This window comes from Cryptomeria japonica, chromosome 7 (genome assembly GCF_030272615.1).
Source record: "Cryptomeria japonica chromosome 7, Sugi_1.0, whole genome shotgun sequence".
In the NCBI taxonomy this organism is placed as follows: Eukaryota; Viridiplantae; Streptophyta; class Pinopsida; order Cupressales; family Cupressaceae; genus Cryptomeria; species Cryptomeria japonica.
The window spans coordinates 99,435,012-99,451,055 of NC_081411.1; the positions used below are offsets into that span (position 1 = coordinate 99,435,012).

The following is a 16,044-nucleotide window of genomic DNA, read 5'->3' on the forward strand; positions in this document are numbered from 1 at the left end:
TGCTCCATACAAAGGAGGAATATTTGGTTTAGGAAGAAGACCAAGTCCATCATGACGAGAAGGTATAGGTCTACTTTTAGAAGGTTTATTAGGCATAGACATAATCACATCCATGGGAACGGGTTGGGAATCTTCTTGAGGAAAGACATTAGTTTTATCTTTCAAAGGAAGAACTTCCTTCTCAAGAATGATAGGAATATCAAGTTTAGGTGTTCTAGGTTCACTTAGAGATAGGATCATATCTATTTTCCACTTTTGATAAGATTTGAAAAGATGATCACTTCGCGGAGGAAGAGATTGGAATTGTTTAGGCCAAAAGTAATCAATAGGAACGCTAGAAGTTCTTTCAGCTGGTTTAAAGAGACTATGATTGACGGTAACAATTTCACCATTATGGGGAAATTTCAAACACTTGTGAATAGGAGAAGCAATAGCTTTCATGGAAGATAGCCAAGGATAGCCAAGCTTCACACGAAATTGTTCGGATGAAGGAATAATAGAAAAGTTCACATCAAGGGATTTGTTATGGACCTCAATAGGCAATGTAATAGAACCAATTGCAGGAGAAGAAAATGCATCAAATAGTTTCACAATCACATCTGTTTTGTCATAAATCACTTGATTCAATTGCAAAGTAAAAATAAATTCTTCAGTAATAACATTAACCATACACGAAGGATCAATAAGCACTCCACGACAAGGTGTATTCTTAACTTTTGCAACTATGTATAAAGGACCATCAGGTGCCCTAATGGTTTCACTAGAATCAAATGTGATGGAAGGTTCTTTAGGGTTTTCTTGCTGCTCTACAAAGTTAATCACATTCGGAGTCATAGACACAAGACCATCAGATGAGAGAGAGGAATCATTAGCCTCAATTGCATTAGAGGTATGAGAAGGTAATGGATCAGTGAAAATCTGAAGATTTTGATTAGGAGGAGCTACAGATGTATTGCCTTTATCATTCACTCCAGAAATAGAAATAGTGTTATTATCAATCCAATCTTGAATTTTACCCTTTAAAGAAAAACATTTTTCAGTATCATGCCCAGGCTGACGATGAAAGTGACAAAAAGCTTTGTTATCAAAATAAGGTGAAGTAATCTTTGCAGGATCAATTTGTCTTACAGGAGGAAGAGTAAGCACATTTTGTTCCAATAACTTATTCATAATACTATGCAATGATTCATTCAAAGGAGTATACTTTCTTTCTTTCTTGAAAAATTTAGAAATAGGAGGCACACCTGATGCTGCATTCACATTGTTGTTGATGATGTTTTCATTGAATTTGATGGAATCTCTGTTCGGTTTAAACTTCCCAAGTGGTTGTTGATTGCTATCACCCTTATCACTCGGAGCCATAGGATGTGATTGTTCCATTTGACTCACAGTCAGTTGATAATTGTGAAGAGTTGCACACAACTGTTGGAAAGAAGTAAACTCAGAAAACAGGAGTTTGTCCTGAATATCTTTTTGTAAATTAGAAATAAAGATTCTTTGAATATCATTGTCAGGCACTGGAAAAGAAATTTGAGCATACAAATGCTTATATCTACCAATGAAATCAGTCACTTTCTCTTTAACAACTTGTTTACAATGCATTAAATCAATCAAAGTAACTTTAGGACTTATATTGTTTTGAAATTGTTGAATGAAAGCATTTGCAAGTTGTTCGAAAGAAGTAATAGAATAAGAAGGCAACGAGCAATACCATTGTAGGGCTTTGTCTCTTAATGTTCTAGTAAACAATTTTGCAAGCAACCTTTGGTCATAAGCAAAATCAGTACATATTGTTTGAAAAGTCTTAACATGTGTTAGAGGATCACCTTTACCATTATAAAGCTCCAAATGCGAGATTTCAACATGTTTAGGGGGAATAGCTCGAACAATGTCAAGAGAAAGTGGACTCGCAACATCAAATGTGGGCACACTAAACTTAGATTGATTCATAGAGGCAATTTGTTGCTGTAAAGAAGAGATAGTTTGTGCAAGATTGTTAATGGTTGCTTCAGTCGAAGAATTCATATTAGATGTGTTAGATTGAGATGGAGGTGTTATGTTATTGAAAGAAGGTAAAGAGTAAGGTGGTGGGACTCTATGATAATTAATCACAGGAGATGATTGGACAGGAGGAACACTACAAGGAGGAATGGAATGGTTAAACGAATTGCCCCCTTGCGTCATGTTCATTTGTGAAGATGTAATAGGAACACTCATTGAAGGGACGAATGAAGAAATCGGATTAAATGAAGGAAGAGGGTTAATTGAAGAAGAAGGATTGCCCCCATGACTGGTGATCACAGGAGGAATGTCTTGTGTAGAAGTAGCTATTATGTTTGATGTAAAGGTAGGTATGCTAGCAATAGGAGTTGTCAAAGGAATAGAATGATTGACTTGTGTAGGAGGTTGTGTATAACCTGAAGATTTGGCACAACTCTTTATAGGCATCACGTTCGAATTCACAATGTGTGAAATACCACGCAAAATATCAATTCCATTCTTATCACTTTGAAGCATATGTTTTAGACCCTCAATTAAAGGAAGAGCTTGACTATCGGGATACTCATGAGACATCCATTGGTGAAAATCGTCAAATTGGTTATCCAATTTCGAAAGTTGTTCTTCAGAAACCTCATGGAGAGCTTCTTCATCATTAGGAGGATTAGAGGAATTACCCATGTCCTCGTTAAAAAGGCTATTCAAATTAGGTTCCATCTCCTCGGTAATTAAACCTCGGAAAGACTTAATTCTACAGCTTCGTCTAACGGGAATAGTGTAAGTAGGGCTTATTGTTGTAAAACTCATGCACTAGAGAGAGAGAGAAAATTTTGATTTTAGAGGTAACAATTTTCAGTAAAATCAGCCAATCTTCCAGATTTAAGCTGTTAAATGCAATCACGACAGTCTCCCGAAATTTCGCAAAAAATGTCCGAGACCGTGGCACTCGGAGTGCAACACGGTCCTTGCAACTTTTTTCGAAATTTGCAGGGATGAAAGGTATGATGATTTTAGAGCTAATCTGAAAAAATTGAGTGATTTTACGATCTGTAGATAGGCCAAATTAAAGTTGCAATCTCGAAATTGAACCCTACCAAGATTGTCGAAAAATGCAAAATTTGAATTTTTGAAAAAGAGAGGGAAACTAAAATTTTGAATTTTATGATTTTAGAGGGAATGTCAAGAGCAATGCAAATTTTGAAATTTGAAAATTGACTCAATTTCACGCAAAATTCAATTTTGAAAGCGGAAATCAAAGTTGTTGTAATAAGCACTTAATTTCAAAAGTCACAAATTGCAAGAATTTGAATAAAGCACTGAAATTTCGAATGAATGCAAATACACTTTTAAGATTTAGGACAGTAAGAACACAATTTTGACACAAAATTTCAATTTCAATGATTTTTGAATGTTTAGAAGCCTTAATCCAAGCAATCACAAGACCAACTTTGACTGTAATTTTGAAAGTGTTAGATTTGATAAAATCAGCCAAAATTCTGGATTTTAGCAGGAAAATACAGTAAGATCTAGCTCCCGAAATTTTGGAAAAAATGTCGGGGACGATGGCACTCGGAGTGCACACGGTCCTCGCAACTTTTTTCCAAATTTTTAGGGATGAAAGATATTGTGATTTTATTGCGGAATCCAAAGTTACAGCTGATTTGGAGATGTTTTGATCAATGAAATTGTCGGACAAAGGTTGAATCAAGAGGGTTTCAAAAATTAGGGTTTTGACACTTAACCACTTAATTTTCAAAATTAAAGCACAAATATGAATTGATAATTTGTAATAGAAGGGCAGATCTGAAACAAGCATTAACATTTAGACATTTCACAAGCTTAATTACTAAAAAGAAAATTTAGGGTTTTTATGCAATTAACCTCTAAAATTTTGCAAAAGATCAAACATGGAAATGTAATCAAGGAATCCAATTTTCAGATCTAACTATGAATAATCAGAAAGGATGTTCACGTCGGGTTCACCAAAATGTAAAGCGGAAAATCACGATCGAACCCTAGTTGCTCTCCCCTCTTCCAACTCCAAGGAGAGAGAAGGGAGATTCACTAGGGTTGATGGTTTTCACTTAGGGGAGAGACTTTACATTCAAAAGAGGGGTTGAAACCCACAAGATCCAATCCCACACAATGCAATATTGGATGCTAAATGTGTTTCAAGGGTTAAGAAAGCAAGGCTACCCTCTTTTGTAAAGAATGTGCATAGAAGAATTAAGCTAGGAATGCATAGAAAGTGACAAAGATTCGCTTATAAACTGAGATAGGGATATAGGATGAAGCTGCGGACCTGGAATTAGTAGTAAAATGTCGATATGGCGCTGTCCTACAAATTTGAGCAAAAGTTGTCGGGACGATGGCACCCGAGCGCCACGGTCCTCCGAAAAATCCACGAAACAAAGGGGGATCTGTTCGTCTCTGCACAAGGATTCCAAATCTTCAATTTCAGCCGCGTACCTGCAACCTACACATAGAAAAGCGAAGACGATTGGTGGGTTAGGGATTAGGGGTTTGCCTTTAGGTCAAACCCCGGTTTTGGAATTAACCAAGAAATGAGCAAGTGCTGTAAATGTAAATGTATGTAAAACAAGTACTAATACCTTGTTCTAAGGATGTTTGTATCCTTATGTGCGAAGGTATAGATGTTGTATGTTGTTGTAGTATGTTGTATGTAGTATGTGATCTCCTCTTCAATGGTTGAATCCTTGTCTTGAATGCAACACTTGGCCTTGAATGGAGACTTAGAAGGAATGCTTGAATGCTTGAATGCTTGAATGTTTGAGTATAGTTTCCACGCTTGTATACATATGTCCTTCTTATCCAAATGGGAGAGGCAAATGTAGTTTATATACTTGTCATTTAGGGCTGATAGACTGATTTTCCCGACCTTAGGCCGACCAGGAAAGTTAATTTCCAAATTGCAAACAAAAAGACCCGAGACCCCTTAGGAGACCGGGCCCAAAATAGGCCCAGGGACCAGGGCGTTGGGCGCCATGGTCCTGGGGGACCAGGGCGCTGGGCGCTCTGGTCCCACCTCCCGGGACAGCAGGGTGCAAGGAGGTTCAGGCCAGGGTGCTTGAAAAATGCAGTTTTCAGTGTCATAATCAGGTTTCGGGGTCTCCATTCAAGTTGCGTGTTGCGTCGCCATCGTGAAGACTGAAATGCAGTCGAAATTGTAAGTGTCAAAATTTTAGGACGCTACAACTACTAAGAAAATACTTGAGAGATTGCTAGTTTTTGCAACAAAAGTGAATAAAATCTCACTCAAATCCTCACTAGCTACACTAATTTAGTAAGTTTGTGTGAATTGATACCCGATTTGATGGATATTTGGCATGCATTTAATTTCGGGTCACTCCATTACATGCCACACGAATTACGATAATTACTTGCCATAGTTAGAATTTGAAATCCTGAACTTTCCAAAATATTCCCTTTCTTACCATAATTTTCCCTCCATGATATGTGCACCACTTTTGAATGAGGCCTCAGATTATGAATTTTGAACATTGAACCTTGATCCAAGAACCAAAAGGTTCAAGTCCAACTCTGAGAAGAAACATAGAACATAACACAAAACAGTCTTCATGGCAACAGAAGACAATGAACAAGCAAAGATAAGACTAACACATTACTAACTTTTAACCTTGAACCTTGAACCAAAAGGTTCGAGTTTGACATAAACTTTCAACAATAGCGCTCGCCTTTTACCATGAAACAAAGCCGCAAAGACAACTAACTTTAAAGTGGACATTGAACCTGAACTTTGAACTAAGACAAGGTTCAATCAATTAAACTCAAAGGAAGGAAACACACATCCAAAAAGGAAAATAATAATTAAAGGATGACTTTGGAATTGAAAATCAAAACAAAAAATGGAGGACTAACACATATGTTTAAGTGCATTAAGATCCTAAGATTGGGGGCTTGGTTCCTCAGAATTAGTGATGTCTTATACTCCTTGTGATTTTGCTCCACATTCCTCCTCTTCTTCATTTCTCTTTCTTCTACTTTACCATTAGTATTTGCATAAGCTCATACTCCCGCTAGTGGAGGCTAAATAAAGCATCCTAAATTGTACTCCCTTACAATTTAGACCACATTTAGGACCCTCACCTTAGTATTCGCATCCCTATGTTTGACTACGACCCATTTATGCTCACATAATACAAATATAGTATTAATATTACATTTTACCTTGCATTGCCCTGTTATCCTAGCCCCATATTAGGTTAGGACTAGGGTGTGTCGCCTTGGTCCTCACTGGGACCATGGCACCACATAATGGTCCTCCCTAATTAGGCCCTATTTTAAACCAATTCACCCATCTCAAATTTGAGTAGGAAACCTTTCTCTGTGTCAGCTTATGTCAGAAAATTAACATATTTTCTTAATAGGCAATTATATAAAGAGGCTTTCCCCTCTCATTTTGAGATACAAAGATGATATAGTAAAATTGGAGAGAACAAGCAATCAAGCAATCAGGCATTCAAGAATTCATCATCAAGAATTTTTAAAGGTCTTCTTCAAGAAGCAAAGCATCATTATCAGTCATTGCAGATCTGAGGTATATCTTTCCATTATTTATCTCAGTATTAGCAAAATTTCATTCAAGGTTGATTACTCAACTGGGGTTTGACTTAGGCAAACCCCTATTCACAAAACTTAAGCATAATATCTCAAAATTTGAAAGATACAAAATCCACATATGCCATGAATACTGCAATACAAAAACTCAAAGAGATAAAACAATTATAACCATAACAACTAACGCCGAATTATTAAGCATCAAATAATTGAATTTAATCTCAATTTTGTTTCCTTTGAGCCCTTTAAAGGCATGCCTACTATGCAAGAAATAAGGATTAAACAAATTTGAGGTCTTACTCAAGATATGAGAAATATTAACTAGTAGAAGAAGATAAATAGAATAAAACTCTTTGGAGCCTCCTTGATCAAGATTGGATAAAATGTAATTTTGATAGGTGCTCCAAGGGTAGCCCTGGACAAGCTAGTGCAGGTGTTGTTTTGAAACACCATAAAGGGAGACTTATTGAATGCACTGCTAAGTTCTTAGGAATAAAATCTAACAACTTTGTTGAAGCCACTACTCCCTCAGACGGTATAAAGCTTGCTAAAGATTTTGGTTTTACCAAGGTTGTGGTGGAAGTAGATTCAAAGCTAATAGATGACATATTAAAAGAATAAATTATAGGCCCATGGGAGATCAGATCCCCAATGAGAGAAAGTCTGAAAATTCTTAAGGATTTTTCACAACTCAAAGTTTAGTATATATTTCGAGAAGGAAACCAGGTTGCTGATTACATTGCTAACGAGGGCCTTAAGATTCAAACCTAGAGCCATTGGAGAAACGATTTCGTCCATCAAAATATACATAAAATAATTTTGAATGAAGTGGGGTCAATATAATGGAAAACAAGCTTTTCAGGTGATTGCTTCTGGTCTATGAGAATTGATAGATGGATGATGATTGGGTGCTTGTTGTGTTAATTGTTGTTAGTTCTCTGTTAGCTAGTTTTTTGGTTGTTGCTAGTTAGTTTTTTTGTTAAGAGTTATCACATATTCCTAGTTCTACTAAATTGTTAACAACTTGCATAAATATACATTTCTAAAAAGTCAAATTAAGTCAACATCTTTAGATGAATTGGAAAGCCTAAGTCAATAAAAAGGCACAAAATGCAATAGTAAGATTGCCATACCATATTGATTTGTCAGTTGTCCTAAATGCTTCACCTACTAAAACTTTGTAATAACCCAAAACATCACACCATTGACAAAAACATGACACATTAGGTCTCTTGTTGGTGTTGCTCTAAATGATTTAAGATGAAAAGTCTAAATTGGATGCAAACAAGTATTTAAATTTGGTAGGTGGTGGTTAATTTGATTTTCTAAAATGTGAAAATGGAAATTAACAAAAATAACTACGAACGCTTTCACGAGAATCCCACAGCAGATTTCAAGCTAATTACTATAATATGAATAGTATTAAAACAGTCTTCAGCAGATTTCAAGCTAATTATTATCATATGAATAGTATTAAAACAGTCTTCATCGGCGACCGGAATTCTGACATGCGTCTGGAGATGTCCAGAGCACATCCTTGCCTTTACCTAGCTTTTCTTGTTGCTTATATTTCTCCCAGTCGGAAAGAGTATTTCTCAAATCAATAACCTTGGCCTTCAATCCGAGTTCACAACAGTTGGCATGCATGGTACAAACCGAGTTCACATCTTTCGTTCTTTCACAGTACCCGCCAAAATATTTAGTGTCAAGGAATTCGAATTTAAGTCGCCTGCGTTTGAACTCGTACCATTTCAGTAGGTTCAACACTTGTTGCTCATTTTTACGGGGATAATCTTTCCTAGAGCGATACCAAAAGTTGAAAAAATCAACTGTCTTTTCATTGGAGCGAACATACATGAATCCTGCGTTGGGCTTATTGTAGGGATTAGTTGCTTTCCTTCTATAACGATCTGATGCTACTTGGAAGTCTGCCTTGGATGAGAATTTAGTAAAGGGATCTCGAAACCACATAATATCCGCATCCTGGATAATAATAATATAATCTGAATTATTCTGATGAAAAATCAGGAAATATGATATAAATTTACTGTACAATTTTCTCCAAACCCTTGACGAACATGAAAACCTAACTTACCGAGAAAACGAAGTTATATCCTCGCTCCAACACTTGTCCGAAGAAACGAAGCCTTCTCCACATCATTTTCAAATAACCTCGAGTCATGTAAAGATTTTCTCCCGAGAAATCGACTCCCTCTGTTTTCATCAGATAACAATGCGGATGAATTTCCCGGCAGCGATTGAGCGCCTTCTCATCTACGGCAACAATCAACAAATTTCTCAACAACGCCTCGGTTCCGTTACCGATGTGGAAACTTTTCAGGAATAAATCCACCATGCTATTGTTCTGCGCCCACGCCGCATTCAGAGTCGTGATTATAACGGTTTTCTCCTGGTTCGCCGCTTTTGAAAGGCTTACTTTTAGCTCGTCTGTAACATTTGATGAATTATAAGGAGGCTGCGAGAAACAGAGGAAACTGTAAATCAGTGCAGGGCTCTAAATCACACCTATTTGTGAACTGTGAATTTTATATTGAAATCTTATAAATTAGCATAGACATCTTTAGTACACCTCTCTAAAAGCAGGGGAAAATTATATTTTCAATAATTTACCTTATAGAAGATTCAGAACTAGTGTCTCTTTAGATCTATTTAAAATATCTTTGCAATTTCAAAAACTATTTGTGAAATCATGCGTATTTATTTTTGAATTAATATTTATTTCAGTGATTCATGATATTGAGAAATTGAATTGCATATATAATCTATAAAAGAGGCAGAGATAGATCACTGTAATTCAATTCTTTACTGTATTCTTTCTGAATTACAAAATATGATCTAAAACATTAATTTATATACATAAAATTAATTACAGAAACTTCTGTATATCACTATAATTCAATTCTTCACTGTACTCTTTCTGATTATAGATTAGAAAGGAACACACAATTAATTATAGACATAATCCTGTCGAAAAACTAAGGTCAGTTATGCCTATTGCAGTTAATGATGAATTAAAAAGGTGAGAATATCTTACAATATCTGGATCTTTTGCATGCAAATCGTCCATCTCTGAAGGGAAGAGCTTTTGCATGCTGATGAGAATCGGAGTGAAGGAAGCCTGGAGTTGTTCATCAATAGCAATGGACACAAATCCCACCACTATTATGGAAGCCAGAAATGCAGTCACCGTCCTCACGACCCTCTGATTAACCCCTTCCATGCTGGCCTGCACAGAGATTTACTCAATTCCCCCTATTTGTATCCTGGAAAGCGGTTCTCTGTGTTAAATTAATATTTTTAAGGCACATAAGAACGCCACGTAGGTTGCAGGAAGTTGCAGAGAAACATTAACCTGGTTTCCACTCTCCACGAAGTCAAGAGGAGAGTCAAGAGGAGAGGATAAGGAAACTACAAATGGTAGGTCCATCAAGGCCGCTGCCTCGAAAGACATAGAAATCACGGATTACAAGGATTTGTATTTTCCCTTTATCGCTTTGCTTTGTTTTGACTATAAATTTCCACCACAAGAAGACACAAAAAGGTTTAGTTTATGTGTTGTATAGGATTCAACCGATAAGACGGGTGCGCCTGCCTTAGAAAACATCTAGGTATTTGATTTTACGGAAGGGTGTTGAATTTTTCCTAATGGGCTCAGTCCTTGAAGAGAATCTTTTTCAGATAGGTTATATACATACTCTATTTAAATATTATGTCATGAATTAATAATTTTATATTTTATTAATATATTTATTCTGTGTAATGGTCAAAATTGATTTTGGATTATTAAAATGAATTGATGTTTAAAAATAATTTTATATATCTAATCTCACATGTCGTTGTTCATTAAAATAGTTTTTATTACATAAATTATTTAAAAACTTCCAATCTACATTATTGACTTTCTTAAACATACATAAAAGTATATCTTTGAGTATAAATATGTCCAATTGCATATATAATATATTTATTATGTGTAATGGTCAAAATTGATTTTGGATTATTAAAATGAATGATGTTTAAAAATAATTTTATTTATCTAATCTCACATGTCATTGTTCATTAAAAGAGTTTTTTATTACATAAATTATTTAAATACTTTCAATATACATCATTGACTTTCTTAAACATACATAAAAGTATATCTTTGAGTATAGAAATGTCCAATTGCATTTATCAAATTCTCATAGACATTTTCTATGGGTTATGATATTTATGATAAATGTTCTTTTGAGGATGTAATATATTTTTATTATATCTTTCATAAAAACAAAATGTTTGATTCAATGGGGAGTGGGAATGGGGTCAATAATAGAGGAAAGAGGGTTTTTAAACTTTTGTGCAAAGGTAAAAGGGATAACCATGGTCAAAGCAATAAATGTTTGAGGAGACACATTGGTGCAAGTGGAATTAACCATAAATGGTTATGTAAGAGCCATTAATGGTCATGTAAGAGCCATTAGTGGTTTGGAAGACTTTAGAGGGTTGGCTTGTTGAACACATAAAACATTTAATGTTTTTCAAAGACTTTGAAGGCTTTCAAAAGTGACTCCAAGTTGCTTAGCAATGCGACAATAATTAGGGGATGGATTAGGCTAATTAGAAAGGGGTTACAAGAATCTAGAAGGGGATTAGGCTTGCAAGTGGGTTTGGTGGGTGAGGGAAAATAAGATTTTTATTAAAATAAAATTCATTTATTTTAACAAATAGGTGCAAGTTGCATTTTTAGGAGAATGCAAATGGGGGGAATTTAATGATTTAAATAAATGTTTTTAATTTATTTATTTCAAAGAGGAAAGGGGATTAAATGAAATAAAGAGGAAAGTGGATTAAATGAAATAAATAGGATTTATTCATTTAATTGATTGTGAATTTAGTTTAATGAATTAATTAAAATAAATTGAGTAATTTATTTAATTAATAGGAGAATATGGGCCGTTGCCCTCCCACCCTAAAGTTCGGATGCTGGTATTTTATATACGAATACGTAATGCACGTTTCAATGTTTTGGATGGAGTCACCGGTACCGGAGATAGCCCTGCATTGGTGCACCGGCTGTCGAGAAATTTGGAGATGAATTAATTAAATGTTAATTTAATTAACTATTGGCTAGTGGGCTTTTAATCAAATAAATATCAAATATTTATTTAAATAAACTGGACAGATTTATGTGACTACATTTTCCCCTCTTTGACATGGTGCAGTTTATTGCGTCGTTTCAAAGAAAGAAAAATAGGTGTGAAAAAATATGCCCCATAAAATATTAATTTAATGGGTGGTATGCCCCCCCGAGAAATGGGCCAAAAATTTTCAAAAAATTAGGCGATCTCTCGAAAAAGAATGAAAATTGGCGGGATGATAGAAGAGAAGAATTTAGCAATACTGGTGAAAAATAGAAGAAATCAGAGATAAAATGGAGAAATGGGAGGCTCTAGAAGTTCACGGGGACCACAGCGGTGAACGGGGGAAAATTAGGGTTACAGCGAAGGGTATATATGGGGGGAAAGGGGTGAAAACAAGCTCATTTGCATTCGAGTCCATAGTGAAATTTGAGCTCTGATAGTGACCTATTGAAAGAGAAAGCAACAATTAGGATGTCGGTTCCCATAGCAAAGCATCAGCTAGAGCGAGTGCATCGATTCCAACAGCTAGACGACTACGGACCAGCAATATGTGAATTTGAATTTTTGAATTTCATGCATTTTTGATAGGTTTTTTAGCTTGTCCAAGTTGAGTCAACACAATAGCACTAAAACTATGTTTTGGTGCTATTGTCAACTAAATTAGCATTATTGTGCCACTATAGCGCTATTGCGTAGTGGTTTTAGCGCTTTTGTCAAGGGTAGCGCTATTGCATAGTCGATTTAGCGCTTTTGTTTGTTTAGCGCGATTGAGTGGTTGATTGAGCATTGTTGTGATGAGGTAGCACTATTGTATAGGCAATGTAGTGCTATTGTTGGTTTTAGCGCTATTGCATAGTTGAGGTAGCAATTTTGTAAGCATATTAGTGATGTTGTAAGCATATTAGTGCTGTTGTGTTCAGAATAGTGCTTTTGTTAGAAAAAATAGATGCCCTAGTGTGTTTGAATAAGAATCTCCTGATTCCAATGATGGATGGATGGATGGAGATGTGAGATGAGAGTTGTTTTAAACCATAGCAGTCTTGATGAGACTTAGGCCATTAGAATAAATGTTTGTTGTAGTCTAGGTGTGCCATGATTGCTTACTTGTTAAGACCTGAAGATACTGGATCAGAGTATCTGTTGATAGTCTAGGTTTAAACTTTAAGAAAGTTTGAAACAAAACAACTGATGATGATGGTTGATGCATGTGTGTAGGAGGATCTTCGCATCTTACAGATGCGCGAGAGGCCTCCCGCCAAACAGTTGTTGCGTGAGTGGTTGACAGAGGCTGAGGTGGATTGCATTGTAGCAATAGGCCTGTATGATGTGATGTATATGCCTGTGATTCGGATGAATCTTGATTTGATTATAGCATTGGCAGAGCGATGGCATAGTGAGACGTGTATGTTTCACTTAACACAAGGGGAGATGACAGTTACAGTGTAGGATGTAAGGCTCATGTTGCACATTCCCATTCGATGAGAGTTGGTGACATATGACCAATCTTGGGGGACAGTGGCGATACAGTAGTTTTTTGAGGAGGATATGTTTATTGATGAAGGGTCGGTGGCTTGGGAGGATATAGCGGCATTGTACGAGCCATTACTAGCTGTGTTATCAAGGATTGTTGGGGGACTGTTATGTCTAGATCGACGATCGCATGGACTTGTCGTTGGTTGGGGTCAGGTGATCGAGCAGATGATGACAAAGGGGACCCGGTTTTCATGGGGACCATGCATGCTATTGCACTTATATCAAGAGCTACATGAGGTAGCATACCAAGGGATGAGCTCAGTGGGAGTGGGGATCACTCTTCTTCATATTTGGGTGTGGGAGAACTTACCTATCACCCAACCAGCTAGACTGAGATTTAGGATAGTGGACCAGCCCTATGTATACATGTATAGCGGTATGATGAGTCAGCCCAACCTGGGGAAGTTAGAGTGGTGGCGGTGGGCACAGGATGATTTGGATATAGTGATCTGGAGGCCATACATTAAGTGTGAGCCCTGGGAGGATGATGCAGAGGCGTTATCGTATGTGTTTATGACACGATATCTCATTGGTAGGACAACCTACAATGTTGAGGACAGCTTTCGGGTAGAGTTCTGAGACAGTTTGGATGGAGGCAAGGATTGCCAAGGGGATCTAGAGAGTATGTTAGGGTGGTCTGAGAGAGGTACCTATGGGGGCCAGTATTACCTTATGATCAGGTGTTAGCAGAGCTTCGGACTCTACAGGCAAGACCATGGTATATGTGACTGAAGATTATAGATGCAGGGGTGTCAAAGTAGTACACACAGTATATTGTAGCACATTCGATTCCTCGGATATCAGATCTGATGAAGCTGATTCTAGATTTTGAGGAGGATAGGGGACCGAGATGGAGGAGGAGAGGAGGTCAAGGACCTGTATTAGGTGGATGGGGGAGAGGTGAAGGAGGAGGATAGGATGGTGGAGGAGGGGATGGAGGAGGAGTGGGGGATGGAGGAGGGGGTGGTGGAGGAGGTGGGGGTAGTGGATTTGGAGGAGAAGGTGGGGGTAGTGGACAGTTGTGGTGGAGAGGGAGAGGCATTTTGCCATTGTAGATATCACGGGGACCTTTGATGCAGGGAGGAGTCAGATTAGGTGGTAGAGATATGGGGGAGGTGGAGGTACCTATGGATACAAGGGAGGGAGCCACTAGAGAGGGAGCTACAGGTGAGGCACCTATGGATATGGGGGAGGGAGACCTACAGGAGCATATGATATTACATTTGCAGACTCGACTTACAATAGCCAAGGCACGGGTGGAGGATATGGAGGTGGAGGTTGCAGCTAGAGATGTTTAGCTATTTGCAAGGGATTCGGAGTTGACGGTAGTGCTGTGGGAGAGGGATGATGCAGTGGAGAGATTGGTGGAGCTGCAGGAGAGAGTACGGGTTGGTGTAGGAGCACAAGGTCCTACTAGAGAGGTGATGAGGGAGATTTGGCGAGTATAGGCTGAGATAGATTACTGGCGTGGTCTATATGAGCAGGAGGTGTCATCTAGTCGGTGAGCACTGAGTTATTCACAGATGCATTGGGAGAGAGTAGAGTGGTCTTAGAGGACACAAAGAAGTGGTGGTGTGATGGGTCCTCCACGAAGAGATAGATCAGGTGGTGCAGGGAGTAGTGGGGGAGCGGGTGGTGATAGTGGGGCAGCATCTAGTCAGAGTGGCATCTGAGAGAGCATTTTGTATGTTATTACATTTGACATTTTGGACTGTGTCTTGGATGGCTCTTGGTAGCCGATACGTTGGACTTCATTGTACTTTGATACATGTATTTTTTTGGCGATATGATATGATATATGAGGAGATCCCATATTTTGTGATGATATGCATGTTGATTATGTATGGATTTATGCAGGATGATGATCTTATGATTTTATGCTTAGATGGATAGTTGTACCTGCTAGATGTGTTTCTAAGGTGATTCCTATATGCATGTTTTTATAATGATTTATTCCTACATGATGTCTATATGCGTGTTTTATGATGTGATGCTAACATCTGGATTACAGGTTTATATATGCATGATCTGTTGATGTAATCCTTTATGGATGTAATGCCATGATAATGATGTATGCATAATGAAATGATGCTAATGATGATATAGACAAGTTCTTGTGCTTTATGGGGATATGATGAGGAGATAATGATATGCAATGATGTTTGATGTAATGTGATGATTTGATGATTTATGTAAATACCGTTAGATGGTTTGTAAATGAATGCAATATGGATAAACAAATGTAAAGTACAAATGTTTATATGATGATTTCTAACTGAATGCATATGGAAAATGTATAAACCAATGTTAAAACAAATGGTTTTATTATGATTCGAAATGTTAGTAAAATATGACTAAGTGAAATGATAATGCAACTCATGGGTAATAAATAATTGCACCTTAATGCAATTCAAAAGGATAATGAATACAATATAATGAATCCTAAATGAAATGAAATGAAATGAATGAGTATAAGAATATAATAGATGGATAAATGAATGCATTTAGCTAATGGATAGATAAATAAATGCATGCAATTATGGAAATCTAAACAAATGTACGGTAAAGAAGTGTAAATGATGATAAATGATGATTTGTGAATGATATTTAAATGAATGCACAGTAATGGTTAATACTGGTATGAAATTGCAATGATGAGAAATTTATCATACAAATGAATCTACATGTCGCAATTTGTGAAATGATGAAATGATATAATGATACTAATGCAAGTAAATGATAATGAACTGTTTGTATTTAAAATGCAACTAAA

At 36.9% G+C, this 16,044-nt stretch overlaps 1 protein-coding gene across 1 annotated transcript; it reads right to left on the minus strand.

Moving 5' to 3' along the window:
- Positions 1–7,916: 7,916 nt before the first annotated feature.
- Positions 7,917–10,031, minus strand: LOC131073452 (uncharacterized protein At4g15970). The gene is made up of 3 exons (XM_058009887.2): positions 9,653–10,031; positions 8,693–9,073; positions 7,917–8,580 (listed from the first exon to the last, which is right to left on the minus strand). Exons 1-3 carry the CDS (start codon positions 9,836–9,838, stop codon positions 8,083–8,085), a joined length of 1,065 nt encoding a protein of 354 aa, XP_057865870.2. The 5' UTR covers positions 9,839–10,031; the 3' UTR covers positions 7,917–8,082.
- Between the last annotated feature and the right edge of the window lie 6,013 nt (positions 10,032–16,044).